Source organism: Procambarus clarkii, chromosome 77, assembly GCF_040958095.1.
Source record: "Procambarus clarkii isolate CNS0578487 chromosome 77, FALCON_Pclarkii_2.0, whole genome shotgun sequence".
NCBI lineage: Eukaryota > Metazoa > Arthropoda > Malacostraca > Decapoda > Cambaridae > Procambarus > Procambarus clarkii.
This window is the reverse complement of record NC_091226.1, coordinates 16,281,787-16,299,131: the sequence shown is the minus strand read 5'-3', so window position 1 is coordinate 16,299,131 and position 17,345 is coordinate 16,281,787. Positions and strand designations below refer to the sequence as shown.

Below are 17,345 nucleotides of genomic sequence, written 5' to 3'. Positions count from 1 at the left end.
CTTGGATCCCACAACATAATTTTGTTCTGGTAGAAGTGAGACAATGAGTTTCTATTAACAAAATATGCCTAAAACTTCCTCGAGGATTTGGGTTCTAGACTCGTCGAGTTATCAAGAGACCAAAGGGCAGCCAACTTACATTTCTAACACCTTTGTGAGTCAATCCAAAGGGGTAACTGTCCCTCTATAACCTTTCTTCCAGCAGACACCAGAGGCTTTCGAAGAATTCTGCAGCCTATATATATATTAATTTTTTTTAAATAATCCTTTTTTTTGTATATTAATTGGAAAAAATAATATTGAAGCAGTAGAAAATAATATACAGGAACACACGTGGCAGGATATAAAGCCTCTTCGAGTGCCTTTTCTTCTCTTCTCTGAGGCTAAGAGACTTTTTTATCCAATTTTAATAAATCTCTCATAAGTTATTATTTAATTTCACCAAAGGGTTTTAGGTATTGCTGTTTTTAAATGGTATAGATGTTTATTTGCATGTAAGTGTGCGCGTGGCAGTGCTAATCTTGAATGTCGCGAACATTACACTTCAGCTGACTGGGGGATAAGCAAATATCAGATTCAATTTTAAAATAACATTTATTAAATAAAAAAATACCAACATTACTAAACCAGTCATGAAATATAAGACACATGATATGGAAAATAATACAATACACTGGAAAAACCCGAAAGAGAAAGAGAGGAGGGAGTAAGAGAGAGAGAGAGAGAGGGAAAGAGAAAGGATAGATAGGGGAAAGGGCGTGTGAGGGAGGGAGACAGAGAGAGAGAGGGGGAAAGAGAAAGGATAGATAGGGGAAAGGGCGTGTGAGGGAGGGAGATAGAGAGAGAGAGAGGGAAAGAGAAAGGATAGATAGGGGAAAGGGCGTGTGAGGGAGGGAGATAGAGAGAGAGAGAGGGAAAGAGAAAGGATAGATAGGGGAAAGGGCGTGTGAGGGAGGGAGACAGAGAGAGAGAGAGGGAAAGAGAAAGGATAGATAGGGGAAAGGGCGTGTGAGGGAGGGAGACAGAGAGAGAGAGAGGGAAAGAGAAAGGATAGATAGGGGAAAGGGCGTGTGAGGGAGGGAGATAGAGAGAGAGAGAGGGAAAGAGAAAGGATAGATAGGGGAAAGGGCGTGTGAGGGAGGGAGACAGAGAGAGAGAGAGGGAAAGAGAAAGGATAGATAGGGGAAAGGGCGTGTGAGGGAGGGAGACAGAGAGAGAGAGAGGGAAAGAGAAAGGATAGATAGGGGAAAGGGCGTGTGAGGGAGGGAGACAGAGAGAGAGAGAGGGAAAGAGAAAGGATAGATAGGGGAAAGGGCGTGTGAGGGAGGGAGACAGAGAGATAGAGAGATAATGATTAAGAGATAGAGAGAGATTCAGAGCGAGAAATGTAGCCGAATAGAGTACACCTGCAGTCAATAGTGATAATCTATTATTACTATTTTAATGTAATTTGGCTTTCTTGTAGTGCTGTCTGTGTACTGGTCGACGACTGTTGTGTCCTGGTCGACGACTTGTGTGTGTACTGGTCGACGACTGATGTGTCCTGGTCGACGACTTGTGTGTGTACTGGTCGACTGTTGTGTGTACTGGTCGACGACTGTTGTGTACTGGTCGACGACTTGTGTGTGTACTGGTCGACTGTTGTGTGTGTAATGGTCGACGACTTGTGTGTACTGGTCGACGACTGTTGTGTACTGGTCGACGACTGTTGTGTACTGGTCGACGACTTGTGTGTGTACTGGTCGACTGTTGTGTGTGTACTGGTCGACGACTTGTGTGTACTGGTCGACGACTGTTGTGTACTGGTCGACGACTGTACAAAATGTACACTACCCAGAGACTGTACAAAATGTACACTGACCGTAATTACTAACGACTGGTTGCCCATTTCCAGACCTTAATTAGGTAGACTGTTGACACAAGCCTGAATCCGGCCGCCCCAAACCCACACACAACGTAATTAGTTCTTTGGGTAAGTTTCAATCACAGATAAATCTTACTATTTTTAACAGATGTTGAATTATTTTTTTTGGCTTTTAATCTTTTTTTGTAACTATCTTGTTTAATAGCAATACATATTCCACAGGAAAGGTTTCAACGCGTCAAGCAAGTGAAGATGTTTTTTGACTATCCATTTTTTTTAATTAGAATAAAGTCTTCATGTGGGATTTTTATAGATGCGCAAACTACATATTTTTCCTGCTTGTATGTAAATGCTTGAAGACTTTCACCAGCGCGGCTAAGTGCTCAATCGCTATTTAAGAGTTGGCGATTCGCGAGAGAGAGAGTTGATGTTGATGCTTTGAATTAGAATCATCTTTTGATGATATCTCTCAGGAATCTTGATTGATGTTGATGGCCAAGAAAGTGCTCCATAGCTGAGACTTTCCTTCTAGATTACTCTCTTTTGAGGTCCCGAAAGCTGACGATATATAAAATCGACTTTCTCATTACAATGTGGCGAATCAACCTTTTATCTGTAATAATTATATCTGAGACCTGCTCAGATAATTAGATCATAATGCAATATCTCACAGATAGACATTTTAGCAACATATTGCGACTGTGTACGTCAGAACAACATATATAAATATTTAACTGCGGTCAGGTAGGTCAAATTGAAATGCCGCGGCTTGAACAGTCGCGTCAGAATACAATACTAAGACTTGGTAAGACATTATGAAACATTAACAGAGTAGACTGCTCACATAGATGCAGAATTCGACAGCCTCCACGGCTCTTCAGGGTCATATATATATATATATATATATATACATCCTGGTAAAGGAAGTGAGACTCGCAGCTCGCTCGCTAAGTTCCTTTTCCTTCGGTGAAGTATTCTTAATGCACTTTCCTATCGGGATAACAAGGAGTCGCTGTCGATAAAACTCGACTCCTGTTTGTCCTCGACGTTCGGCGAAGTTCCTTCGGCGTGTGACTATGGGAAGCTTCCAGCATCATTGTGACTACGGCGTAGTGGTCCAGACCCAACTCTTGATGACCAGGGACTTTGAACCAGCTCTGAGGCTTAGCTCTCGTAATAATTTCAACAATATCGTCGCCAATATGGCGAGTATATTGCACAAAATCTTTGGGATGCGCTCTTGGGTTGCTTTTTTCATCTTTGGTCCCGGCTGTCACGCCGCGGGCCACCAGAGGGCCACACAGAGGGCCGTAGGTGGGCCGCTGAGGGCCCCCTTGGCCCTGTAGTTGATGGTGGCCCCTGGCCCGGGTTGCCAGCATATTAAGATGAGTGACTTAAGTGAGGAGATGCTGTTGGTCCGGGGCGTACCAGGAGTACATGTAGGGCGCCGACACGGGCGGCTTCATGTCCCAGTGGTGGGCGGCCAGGCCTGGCGACGAGGCGGTGGGCGGCAAGGACATGTGGTCAGCCGAGGACACGGGCGGTGCTATGGAGGTGGGCGGCATGTATCCCCCGTGGGGTGGGTGGTTCATATGGTGCTGGGGCGGACACGGCGGCCCTGGGGGACACAGGTGGGGCGACCCATGATTGTCGTGCGACTGGCTGGTGGGCGTGGGCGGGTGCTGGGGTGGGCCGTGGGCGTGCGGGGGCAGGTGGTGGGGGTGCTGTGGGTGGGGGTGTTGTGGGTGGGAGTGAGGAGAGGCCGTGTGGGGAGGATAGTTAGGGAGAGAAGACTGTGAAAGGGAGTCTGAAGAAGCTGAGTGATGGTGATGAAGTTGCTGTTGGACATGTGGGATAGGTGACCCAGGCTGGGATGCCTGTGGGATAGAATGGGATGGTGGGAGCTGGGGCGAGTCATGCTGCTGCTGCCAGTAAGGATGCCCCGGTGGACAGGCCCCAGGGGATGGTAGGGATCGAGGGTGATGGATAGGAGCTAGAGTTGTATAGGGCTGAGCCGGGGACAGCGCCTGGGGTGGGGGACTGATAGGGGTAGGGGTTGTATAGGTGAGTAGAGGAGAGGTGACTGACATGGGAGAGGAGGTGAGAGGAGACCCGGGCCCTACCGGGGCACCCTGAGGCACACACGGCCCGCCTGAGTTAACTGTCTTCATAATCTTCTTGCACTTGGACCTCTTGTTTTGAAACCAGATCTTCACCTGTGAGAGAAGAAAAATAACATTTAGCTTACGTCCAAGGATCTAAACTTCACTTTATAACAATCTTCGTAACTCACAAATACACATATAGCACCCAAATATATAGCCCTGGAAACACAAACCGAAACTGTCTCTATTTTCCGCTTGTTACAACTTGTAATAAAGTTGTTACATCTTGGCTTAACGTGTTTAAGACGTATTAGAACGTTGTTACAACTTGCTATATTGGTTGTTATAACTGGTTAGGAGGTGTTAAAACTTGTTCGAACGTTGTACCAACGTCGTAGTTTCGGTGTGTGTTTGGCGGGAGGTTATCTAACGTGCCTAGTAAAGTGCCATAAGATATCTTACTACGTGAGAAACCAGGATATCTCATTAATAAACAAGATATCATGCACAGCTAACATACCTGAATTTGCATACCGAGATCACAATAACGTGATGGATCATATGAACAAAGGTTCATTTGGTTTTCAACTCTTTTAACCCTGTCGTAGCTCAGTCGATTAAGGCAGTGTCTGGGATGCTCCCGGACGCAGGTTCGAATCCTCGTCACGGCCCTTGTGGATTTGTTTACCTGAATTTGATTTGATTTGTAATATGTTATAATTAAGTTATGTACAATATTACCAGAGGTGTTTGCCAGTTGCTATTTGGTCCATTTTGCTTGATAAAACACGAAAGAGAAGCCAGGGTTCAGGGTCTGAAAGGTTCAGAGTCTGAAAGGTTCAGAGTCTGAAAGGTTCAGGGTCTGAAAGGTTCAGAGTCTGAAAGGTTCAGAGTCTGAAAGGTTCAGAGTCTGAAAGGTTCAGGGTCTGAAAGGTTCAGAGTCTGAAAGGTTCAGGGTCTGAAAGGTTCAGAGTCTGAAAGGTTCAGAGTCTGAAAGGTTCAGAGTCTGAAAGGTTCAGGGTCTGAAAGGTTCAGAGTCTGAAAGGTTCAGGGTCTGAAAGGTTCAGAGTCTGAAAGGTTCAGGGTCTGAAAGGTTCAGGGTCTGAAAGGTTCAGAGTCTGAAAGGTTCAGGGTCTGAAAGGTTCTGAGTCTGAAAGGTTCAGGGTCTGAAAGGTTCAGAGTCTGAAAGGTTCAGGGTCTGAAAGGTTCAGGGGTATGAAAGGTTCTGAGTCTGAAAGGTTCAGGGTCTGAAAGGTTCAGGGTCTGAAAGGTTCAGGGGTCTGAAAGGTTCTGAGTCTGAAAGGTTCAGGGTCTGAAAGGTTCAGGGTCTGAAAGGTTCAGAGTCTGAAAGGTTCAGGGGTCTGAAAGGTTCAGGGTCTGAAAGGTTCAGAGTCTGAAAGGTTCAGAGTCTGAAAGGTTCAGGGTCTGAAAGGTTCAGAGTCTGAAAGGTTCAGGGTCTGAAAGGTTCAGAGTCTGAAAGGTTCAGGGTCTGAAAGGTTCAGGGTCTGAAAGGTTCAGAGTCTGAAAGGTTCAGGGTCTGAAATGTTCAGAGTCTGAAAGGTTCAGGGGTCTGAAAGGTTCAGAGTCTGAAAGGTTCAGGGTCTGAAAGGTTCAGAGTCTGAAAGGTTCAGGGATCTGAAAGGTTCAGAGTCTGAAAGGTTCAGGGTCTGAAAGGTTCAGGGGTCTGAAAGGTTCAGGGGTCTGAAAGGTTCAGGGGTCTGAAAGGTTCAGGGTCTGAAAGGTTCAGAGTCTGAAAGGTTCAGGGGTCTGAAAGGTTCAGGGGTCTGAAAGGTTCAGAGTCTGAAAGGTTCAGGGGTCTGAAAGGTTCAGAGTCTGAAAGGTTCAGAGTCTGAAAGGTTCAGGGTCTGAAAGGTTCAGGGTCTGAAAGGTTCAGGGGTCTGAAAGGTTCTGAGTCTGAAAGGTTCAGGGTCTGAAAGGTTCAGGGGTCTGAAAGGTTCAGGGTCTGAAAGGTTCAGGGTCTGAAAGGTTCAGAGTCTGAAAGGTTCAGGGTTTGAAAGGTTCAGGGTCTGAAAGGTTCAGAGTCTGAAAGGTTCAGAGTCTGAAAGGTTCAGAGTCTGAAAGGTTCAGAGTCTGAAAGGTTCAGTCTGAAAGGTTCAGGGTCTGAAAGGTTCAGGGGTCTGAAAGGTTCTGAGTCTGAAAGGTTCAGGGTCTGAAAGGTTCAGGGGTCTGAAAGGTTCAGGGTCTGAAAGGTTCAGGGTCTGAAAGGTTCAGAGTCTGAAAGGTTCAGGGTCTGAAAGGTTCAGGGTCTGAAAGGTTCAGGGTCTGAAAGGTTCAGAGTCTGAAAGGTTCAGGGGTCTGAAAGGTTCAGAGTCTGAAAGGTTCAGGGGTCTGAAAGGTTCAGAGTCTGAAAGGTTCAGGGTCTGAAAGGTTCAGAGTCTGAAAGGTTCAGGAGTCTGAAAGGTTCAGGGTCTGAAAGGTTCAGGGTCTGAAAGGTTCAGGGTCTGAAAGGTTCAGGGTCTGAAAGGTTTAGGGTCTAAAAGTTCAGGGTCTGAAAGGTTCAGGGTCTGAAAGGTTCAAGGGTCTGAAAGGTTCAGGGTCTGAAAGGTTCAGGGGTCTGAAAGGTTCAGGGGTCTGAAAGGTTCAGGGGTCTGAAAGGTTCAGAGTCTGAAAGGTTCAGGGTCTGAAAGGTTCAGGGGTCTGAAAGGTTCAGGGGTCTGAAAGGTTCAGGGGTCTGAAAGGTTCAGGGTCTGAAAGGTTCAGGGGTCTGAAAGGTTCAGGGGTCTGAAAGGTTCAGGGGTCTGAAAGGTTCAGAGTCTGAAAGGTTCAGGGTCTGAAAGGTTCAGGGGTCTGAAAGGTTCAGGGGTCTGAAAGGTTCAGGGGTCTGAAAGGTTCAGAGTCTGAAAGGTTCAGGGGTCTGAAAGGTTCAGAGTCTGAAAGGTTCAGGGTCTGAAAGGTTCAGAGTCTGAAAGGTTCAGGGGTCTGAAAGGTTCAGAGTCTGAAAGGTTCAGAGTCTGAAAGGTTCAGGGGTCTGAAAGGTTCAGGGTCTGAAAGGTTCAGAGTCTGAAAGGTTCAGGGGTCTGAAAGGTTCAGGGTCTGAAAGGTTCAGAGTCTGAAAGGTTCAGGGGTCTGAAAGGTTCAGAGTCTGAAAGGTTCAGGGGTCTGAAAGGTTCATAGTCTGAAAGGTTCAGGGTCTGAAAGGTTCAGAGTCTGAAAGGTTCAGGGGTCTGAAAGGTTCTGAGTCTTAAGGTAAGACACAAACAAGGCCAAGAGGATCTTGCTTCCGGTTGTTGTCGTTTCAGATTTAGCTACTCAGAACAAAGTGTTCATGTAGCACCGGCTATGGTGATCCCGCAATTGCATCCGGGGACACGATGGCGTTTATCTCATTCAGGCAGTTCCTTGAGTCAGATGGTGAGTGAGAAACGTCCAAGAACTGGCTCATAGTCGAGCCGGTCGGCCGAGCGGACAGCACGCTGGACTTGTGATCCTGTGGTCCTGGGTTCGATCCCAGGCGCCGGCGAGAAACAATGGGCAGAGTTTGTTTCACCCAATGCCCCTGTTACCTAGCAGTAAAATAGGTACCTGGGTGTTAGTCAGCTGTCACGGGCTGCTTCCTGGGGGGTGGAGGCCTGGTCGAGGACCGGGCCGCGGGGACACTAATAAGCCCCGAAATCATCTCAAGTTAACCTCAAGATAAGATAGTCACTCATTTCTCAGGAGTCCGAGTATTGGGCCATACCGGCCTGAAGATGTTAAACTAGAATTTGAATTGTCGAGGTGGCTAGTTTATTGTGCACCCCATACTCGTCCTGTGAGCGCTAGCGCAAAAAAAACATTACAGAGGGCACAAAAGGTCTTTGTCAAGCTTGCTATATGTGCTGTATCCATCCCAAAAGCCGCAATAGGTAACTTTATCGTGCAATCATGAAAATGGCATTTTCTTAAATATGATTTAAAATTAACATATTTTAATTATGTGTAAAGTTTAGCCTAGGATAGACTTAGTTGTGTTGACTAGTGCTTGCATATACAGTGCTTGGGTGAAGCATCTACGGAGGTGCTCTTCGAACAAAGTTCAATCTCCGACTGTCCACAAGTGGTTGGGGCACCATTCCTTTCCCTCCGTCCCATCCCAAATCCTTATATCCTGACCCCTTCCCAGTGCTATATAGTCGTAATGGCTTGCTGCTTTATCCTGTAAGTTCTCTTCCCTTCAAGAAAAGCTCGTTCGAAGCCTCGTCTCGTGGAGAGTGTTTTAATGCATAATTAAAGATATATTTCCATGTCTATAAGGTCGGGCTGTCAATCGTTCTCCATACTTGCATATATGAGACAGCGTACTTGCATATATGAGAAAGCGTACTTGCATATATGAGAAAGCGTACTTGCATATATGAGAAAGCGTACTTGCATATATGAGAAAGCGTACTTGCATATATGAGAAAGCGTACTTGCATATATGAGAAAGCGTACTTGCATATATGAGAAAGCGTACTTGCATATACGATTAATACATAGACAAAGCCCTGTGGGACTCCATCAGTGATATCTCACCACTCTTCATCTTGTACAATGTTTTGTGCGTGTAATTTAAAGACTAAACTAATTATGTTAAGACCTTATTGAAAATTAAGTAAATTGTAATTAGCTGTGCATGAATTAAGACAATTATTATCTTTCTTACGTACCCGGCGATGCCCGGGGCAGGATAAGACTGGCTTGCTTCAGTACCCCCGCATTACTGAAGTGCTTCAGTGTCTATGTATTATAGTTGATCTTATTCTTACATAACTCTTATATATGAAAATGTGTTTTTGTATAACCTTAATAACACACACACACACACACACACACACACACACACACACACACACACACACACACACACACACACACACACACACACACATACATACACACACACACACACACACACACACACACACATACACACACACACACACACACACACACACATACACACACACACACACACACACACACACACACACACACACACACACACACACACACACACACACACACACACACACACACACACACACACACACACACACACATACACACACACACATACACACACACACACACATACAATGTGTTTATAGAGAGGTTTATGACGAAAGATGAGCAAACAGCCCACAAAAAATAGATGGCAACAACGACAACGTACTAGCGTCTCAGGTAGTCTCACCTCCCAGGTCACATCCCAGGTCACCTCCCAGGTCACCTCCCAGGTCATCTCCCAGGTCGCATCCTCCCCAACTCAGCCCTCCTATACATCCCCCCTGCCTCAGCCTCCCAAAACCCCCCTGTCCCTTCCACATTTGCACCTCCACAACGATTCCCCTGCCCCTGTTACATCACACTTGTCAGCGACCCCAGTGGGTCAAGCAATGCCCTCCCCAAACCCACCTTCCCATCCCCCCTCCCCAAATACCCCTTCCCACTCCCCTGCCCCTTCTACCCCATTGACTTCAATTCCATCTACTCCATCCCAGCTTCCACTGCACCCCTCTTCCACTCACCCCCAAACCCCACCCAACCCTCACCCCTCCTATGCACCTCCAGCCCACATTTAACCCCCTCACCTTGTGACCCCCTAACACCTTCCCCCATCTCCCTCTTCCCCTCTTCTACCTCAAAACCCCCACCTACCCCCGATTCCCCCCTAACTAATATACCCTCTCTTCCACTCCCAGCACCCATGCTCCATTCTCATCTCAACTCTCCACCCTCAGTAGCCCTCTTCCCCCCAACCTCTCAACCTCTATCTGACTCTCAGTCTCACTCTATTTCTCAACCCCCCTATGCTATTCAGACCCCTAACTTTCAGACCCATTATGCCCTTCCTACCCCCCTAGATGCCCAGACCCCATTCGCCTACCAGGCACTCCCAGGCACCCCCCTAGCACCCCCCCACTCACCCCCACAGCCCCCACTTGCCCCCCAGACACCCCCCAGTTCCCCCCAGACCCCTGGTGAAAGGGGGAACTCTGACACCCGAGTTTCCAAGAAGAGTCTCAAGGTTTGGTACACCAATGCTGATGGGGTAGCCAATAAAGCAGAAGAGATAAAAGAAAGAGTTAGTGAGGCAGACCCAGACATAGTGGCAATAGTGGAAACTAAAATAAATGGCATGATCTCGGATGCAATCTTTCCAGAGGGGTACCAGGTGATAAGAAAAGAAAGGACACAGAGACAGGGAGGAGGAGTGGCACTACTAATAAAGCGGAAATGGAAGTTTGATGAGCTGGAAAATCCGGGTACCAATGAAAGCACAAGCTTCATACATGGAACTCTGACAGTGGATGGGAAGAAGATTGTAATCTTGATACTCTACAATCCCCCACCAAACAGTAGAAGGCCCAGGCAGGAGTACGAGGACAGCAACAAGACATGTATGGATGAACTGCAGAGGGCAGCAACTTTAGCGCATAGAATGAGAGCGAAGCTGCTGGTCATGGGGGACCTAAATCACGGAGAGATAGATTGGGAAACGAGGAATCCCCATGGCGGGGAGGAGACCTGGGGAGCGAAGCTGGTAGACGTTATTGACAGGAATTTCCTAACACAGCATGTGAAAGAAGATACTAGGGAAAGAGGAGGGGATACGCCCAGCCTATTAGATCTCATTATCACTCAGAATGTAGAAGACATCGAGCAGTTGGAACATGAAATACCACTAGGAGCTAGTGACCATTGTGTCCTAGCCTTTGACTACATGATGGAGCTTAAAATTGTGACCAAAGGACAAGAGGTCCGGGAAAGGAGACTTGATTACAGAAAAGGGGACTACAGAAGGATAAGGGACTACCTGGGAGAAGTGCAGTGGGAGGAAGAACTTAGAGGAAAAACAGTGCAAGGTATGATGAACCAAGTCATATTGAAATGCAAGGAGGCTGAAGATAGATTTATTCCAACAATAAAGGAAAAAAGCAGGAGGGAATATAATAACCCATGGTTTAATAGACAGTGTCAGGAAGCAAAGGTGAGAAGCAGGAGGGAGTGGAGGAAGTACAGAAGGCAAAGGACAGAGGACAACAGGATTAGATATAACAGAGCTAGGAATGATTACATTAACATAAGACGAGTGTCGGAAAGAAATTATGAGAACGATATTGCAGTCAAAGCGAAAAAGCAACCAAAATTACTACATAGCCATATAAGAAGGAAGATGTCGGTAAATGACCAAGTGACAAGACTGAGGAAAACAGAAGGGGCATATACAGAAAGCGACAAGGAAATCTGCGAGGTACTGAATGCAAAATTCCATGGAGTGTTCACTACCGAGCCTGAGCAGCTCCCATTGTTAGAAGAGATTACCCAAGATGAAAGACTATCAGATATAGAGGTGACAGCAGAGGATGTAATGAAACAGTTGACAACACTGGATGCAAATAAAGCTGTTGGACCAGACAAAGTATCACCGTGGATACTTAAAGAGGCAGCGCAGGCTCTCAGCGTGCCTCTGGCAATGATCTTCAATGAGTCACTTATGTCGGGAGAATTGCCCAGTTGCTGGAAGGAGGCAAATGTCGTACCGATTTTCAAAAAGGGGGATAGGGAGGAGGCACTTAACTACAGACCCGTATCACTGACAAGCATCCCCTGCAAAATACTTGAAAGAATAATTAGGCTAAGACTTGTTGAGCACCTGGAGAGCATTGGGTTTGTAAACAAGCACCAACATGGGTTCTGGACAGGGAAATCATGCCTAACAAACCTTTTAGAATTCTATGATAAAGTAACAAGGATAAGGCAGGACAGAGAAGGCTGGGCAGACTGCATATTTCTTGACTGCCAAAAGGCCTTTGATACGGTACCGCACATGAGACTGCTATACAAACTTGAGAGGCAGGCAGGAGTAAGCGGAAAGGCCCTAGTATGGGTGAAGAACTACCTAACAGGAAGGAGCCAGAGGGTAATGGTAAGGGGCGAAAAGTCGGACTGGCGAACAGTAACAAGTGGAGTACCTCAAGGATCGGTGCTGGGACCAATCCTCTTTCTAATTTACGTAAATGATATGTTTACAGGAGTGGAATCATACATGTCGATGTTTGCAGATGACGCAAAATTAATGAGAAGAGTTGTGACAGACGAGGATTGTAGGATCCTCCAAGAGGACTTAAACAGGCTGCAGAGATGGTCAGAGAAATGGCTACTGGAGTTTAACACCAGTAAATGTAAAGTTATGGAAATGGGATCAGGTGACAGGAGACCAAAGGGACAGTACACAATGAAGGGGAACAGCCTACCTGTAACGATTCGAGAAAGAGACCTGGGAGTGGATGTGACACCTAATCTAACTCCTGAGGCACATATAAATAGGATAACGACAGCAGCGTACTCTACACTGGCGAAAATTAGAACTTCATTCAGAAACCTAAATGAGGAAGCTTTTAGGGCGCTTTACACTGCCTACGTGAGACCCGTCTTAGAGTATGCCGCGCCATCATGGAGCCCCCACCTGAAGAAACACATAAAGAAACTGGAGAAGGTTCAGAGGTTTGCGACGAGGCTTGTCCCAGAGCTACGAGGGATGGGATATGAAGAGCGGCTGAAGGAACTGAACCTTACGACACTAGAGAAAAGAAGGGAGAGAGGAGATATGATAGGGACATATAAAATACTCAGGGGAATTGACAAAGTGGAAATAGATCAAATGTTCACACGTAATAATAACAGAACGAGGGGACATGGGTGGAAACTGGAAACTCAGATGAGTCACAGAGATGTTAGGAAGTTTTCTTTTAGCGTGAGAGTAGTAGAAAAATGGAATGCACTTGGGGAACAGGTTGTGGAAGCAAATACTATTCATACTTTTAAAACTAGGTATGATAGGGAAATGGGACAGGAGTCATTGCTGTAAACAACCGATAGCTAGAAAGGCGGGATCCAAGAGTCAATGCTCGATCCTGCAAGCACATATAGGTGAGTACATATAGGTGAGTACACACACACACACACACACACACACACACACACACACACACACACACACATACACACACACACATACACACACACACACACACACACACACACACACACACACACACACACACACACAAGGATGAGAGAACACACGAAAATATTACAAGAAAAATTACGAGTAATTAACCAAAATCCAAGCTTCCATGGCTACTTACGACTCAGTAGTAAGAACTGAGGTAATCTTAGATGATAGTCAAGCGAGTCTTGAAGTAACAGCAGAGATAGTGAGGTACCTACACTACTACCTAGAGGTACTAGATAAGACGAAAGCTACACAACCATCCAACATCATGATAAAAGATGCAGATGCTCCAAGTATGCCTCAGGCACTGATCTTAGACGATTGCAGTGGAGAGGTTATCTTGAGATGATTTCGGGGCTTTAGTGTCCCCCGCGGCCCGGTCCTCGACCAGGCCTCCACCCCCAGGAAGCAGCCCGTGACAGCTGACTAACACCCAGGTACCTATTTTACTGCTAGGTAACAGGGGCATAGGGTGAAAGAAACTCTGCCCATTGTTTCTCGCCGGCGCCTGGGATCGAACCCAGGACCACAGGATCACAAGTCCAGTGTGCTGTCTGCTCGGCCGACCGGCTCCTTGTCTACTAAAGACACTTTTTGATTATAAGTCTAAGACTTTCGAGCACAAATGGTTAACACACTTTACACTCTCAAAGTTCCTTCAGAAATAATAAAAGGTATAGGTAAAACAAATTACATTTAGCTGACATTTATTACATTGTAAGTGGAACATCGACACACACACTTTACATCAAAAAATATTTTATAAGTTACTTTACACAGCTTTGTACAGTGCAAGGTGAAGACAGTAGAGTCGTTTGGGTATGTACAACAATATGTAAATAATAGAGGTGAGTCAGAGGGATATGTGCAGCTATATGTACAGTGTACTATAGTCATTAGTGCTATATGTACTGTGTACTATAGTCATTAGTGCTATATGTACTGTGTACTATAGTCATTAGTGATAGCTGTCGTTATCGCTGTACAGGTGTTTGGCATATGTGGTGCTATCTGTGTCCTGGTCGGCGACTGTTCCAAGTGTGTCCTGGTCGGCGACTGTTCCAAGTGTGTCCTGGTCGGCGACTGTTCCAAGTGTGTCCTGGTCGGCGACTGTTCCAAGTGTGTCCTGGTCGGCAATCGTTCCAAGTGCGTCTTGGTCGGCGACTGTTCCAAGTGCGTCCTGGTCGGCGACTGTTCCAAGTGCGTCCTGGTCGGCGACTGTTCCAAGTGCGTCCTGGTCGGCGACTGTTCCAAGTGCGTCCTGGTCGGCGACTGTTCCAAGTGCGTCCTGGTCGGCGACTGTTCCAAGTGCGTCTTGGTCGGCGACTGTTCCAAGTGCGTCTTGGTCGGCGACTGTTCCAAGTGCGTCTTGGTCGGCGACTGTTCCAAGTGCGTCTTGGTCGGCGACTGTTCCAAGTGCGTCTTGGTCGGCGACTGTTCCAAGTGTGTCCTGGTCGGCGACTGTTCCAAGTGTGTCCTGGTCGGCGACTGTTCCAAGTGCGTCCTGGTCGGAGACTGTGTAACCTGGTCGACTAGTGTGTGCCCTAGTCGACTAGTGTGTAACCTGGTCGACGTCTGTAGCAAGTGTGTCCGTATTACCAAATCTAACGACGGCTGATATTGTCGTCTACTGCACCGGACGAGGTCTCTACTGATTGTAAACATGACCTCAAGTACCCCCTTACATAACTATCTACGGGATCACCATAGCCCGTGCTACTTGCAACTTTTTGTTGCAGGTAGCGAATTTTTAACAACAACAACTTGTACTGCAGCCACATGTGTGGGGTCTCTTTCACTCACATACCGAGTGCTGGCTACACATGGGACTTGTATCGTTGTCATATACACCTCAGGTATTGTCGACAGTTCCAAGAATACCAACAGTGGGCTTGCGAGACTTGGTGCTGTTTAACAAGCGTCTCTGAAGACATTTGGAACCCAACGTTTGAGCTGGAACCCAACTAGCTCAAATTTGGGTTCCTGCGACAGGAGTAAACCCGATCTAGATGAGTTCCAGGAAGCCCCCACCCCTTTCCTCACAGCTGGAAATGCATATCAAAATGATAAAATGCTGTTAATCTTCCTGATAATCCAGTAATTACGTACTGGAGTTACTTGGCAAACCTGATCACTTTAAAACACTGTGGCTAGGTCCAAGTAGCCATGTAACACTGTGGCTCTTTTCTTTCCAAGTCAAGTCACAGTGAAACACTGTTAAACTACAGAGGCCAGATCCTCTAGATAGCAGAGCACACAGAGTTGGAAACGCGACTTCCATGGTCGACAGTTCGCATCTGATCCTCGTTTGTTTTTAATCCTCACTCTTGGCACTTGGTCCTGTGATGTGGCGCTCACAGTCACACCTGACGGCCCACATGTGCTGAGAGCAGGTGTGGCTCATCATACTTGGTCTCATAGACCAGGTCCTCTCCTGGTTCTCAGGGTCTGACTCTTCCAAGTTTGATAAGACAAGTCAGGTCTTCTAGAATGGCTTCTGGAAAGTTTCTGCAAATTGTCGCCAATATGGCGAGTATATTGCACAAAATCTTTGGGATGCTCTCTTGGGTTGCTTTTTTCATCTTTGGTCCCGGCTGTCACGCCGCGGGCCACCAGAGGGCCACACAGAGGGCCGTAGGTGGGCCGCTGAGGGCCCCCTTGGCCCTGTAGTTGATGGTGGCCCCTGGCCCGGGTTGCCAGCATATTAAGATGAGTGACTTAAGTGAGGAGATGCTGTTGGTCCGGGGCGTACCAGGAGTACATGTAGGGCGCCGACACGGGCGGCTTCATGTCCCAGTGGTGGGCGGCCAGGCCTGGCGACGAGGCGGTGGGCGGCAAGGACATGTGGTCAGCCGAGGACACGGGCGGTGCTATGGAGGTGGGCGGCATGTATCCCCCGTGGGGTGGGTGGTTCATATGGTGCTGGGGCGGACACGGCGGCCCTGGGGGACACAGGTGGGGCGACCCATGATTGTCGTGCGACTGGCTGGTGGGCGTGGGCGGGTGCTGGGGTGGGCCGTGGGCGTGCGGGGGCAGGTGGTGGGGGTGCTGTGGGGGGTGAGAAAGAGGGGAAGCTGAATGAGGTGGGTGGTGTAGGAGTGGGGGCTGTGGGAGAGAGAGAAGGGGAGGGCAGGGGAGTTGGGGTGCAGGGTGCTGGCCAGAGTGGGGGTGACCCATGGGGAGAGACCCAGTGGGTGGATGTGAACTGGGGTGCGTAATTGGCACCAAAGCTGTGAGTGGAGGCGGTTGGGCAAGCGAGGGCCTTGAGAGTGGGGTCTGATTTGGTGACTGTGTCTGTGGTGGGGGGCTGAGTGGGGTAGGGGTGGTGTAGGGCTGTAGGGGAGAGGTGGTAGAGAGGGGAGAGGAACTGAGAGGGGAGCCAGGACCCACAGGCGCCCCCTGGGTGGCTCCGCCCCCTCCAGACTGCATCGCTTTCATCATCTTCTTGTACTTTGACCGACGATTTTGGAACCAGATCTTCACCTGCGGGGGAAGAAGGTGGTGGTTAGTCCACTGTTCTCTTCACCGCTCGTGGCGGCAAGTTTCTATTTGGGTTTTCAAATGTCTTTTCATCAAACATCTTTATTCGCCCTTTATGTTATAGTAACCAAAAGGAGGCCTGGTCGAGGACCGGGCCGTGGGGACGCTAAGCCCTGAAATCATCTTAAGATAACCTCAAGATCTCCCTTAAGTTTCACTATTTTATTTATATTCTCTATGCAACATTATTATTTCTTATGTGCTTTTGAGATAATTTACAAGTAATGACAAGTAAAAAAGCTTAGCAATGCTATGACACTAAATATAATGTACTAAATAGAACTTTATTAATTCATATAAGATGATTCACTATTAAAACTGTTGCTTTATTGCCTGTGTTAGTATCATGTTCCTGAGGAGAGGCGGTGATATATCACGGTATAGCTCCTGCCAACACGCACAGCACCGCTCCTGTGTCAGGTCAGTTACGGGATCACCATAGCCCGTGCTACTTGCAACTTGTTCCAAGTAGCTTAACCTATAACAACATGCCAACACGGTTCTTTGATCTTAAAGTCGATAGTGTGTGATGATGAATTGCAATTCACAGGTCTTAAGCTGAGTAGAGCAGAAACGTTGACCTTATCTTAAGGTCTACTTCCAAATCTGTTTTGTTCTTCATTATGCACCCCATACCCATCCCGTGCGGGGACAGGGTTACAGAGGCATATAATCGGCTGTTTCCAATATGGTGTTTTCATTTCTAGAGTTAATTTGGTTTTGCGTTGTGCTTAAAGCCTTTTAACTTCTCGAGGGTCGTTAATGCCGCGATAATACCCTACTGGGAGCCGGTGGCTGAGCGGACAGAATACTGGACGCGTGATCCTGTGGTCCC

At 47.4% G+C, this 17,345-nt stretch overlaps 2 protein-coding genes across 2 annotated transcripts; both read right to left on the bottom strand.

Moving 5' to 3' along the window:
* Nucleotides 1–575: 575 nt before the first annotated feature.
* LOC123751054 (uncharacterized) lies at nt 576–4,631 on the bottom strand. Its single transcript, XM_069313940.1, has 2 exons — nt 1,512–4,631; nt 576–1,467 (listed from the first exon to the last, which is right to left on the bottom strand). Exon 1 carries the CDS (start codon nt 4,033–4,035, stop codon nt 3,259–3,261), a length of 777 nt encoding a protein of 258 aa, XP_069170041.1. The 5' UTR covers nt 4,036–4,631; the 3' UTR covers nt 576–1,467; nt 1,512–3,258.
* A 9,033-nt stretch (nt 4,632–13,664) lies between these two features.
* On the bottom strand, nt 13,665–16,714 carry LOC123751055 (uncharacterized). Its single transcript, XM_045733163.2, has one exon. The coding sequence runs from the start codon at nt 16,409–16,411 to the stop codon at nt 15,689–15,691; it is 723 nt and encodes a 240-aa protein (XP_045589119.1). The 5' UTR covers nt 16,412–16,714; the 3' UTR covers nt 13,665–15,688.
* Nucleotides 16,715–17,345: the final 631 nt, after the last annotated feature.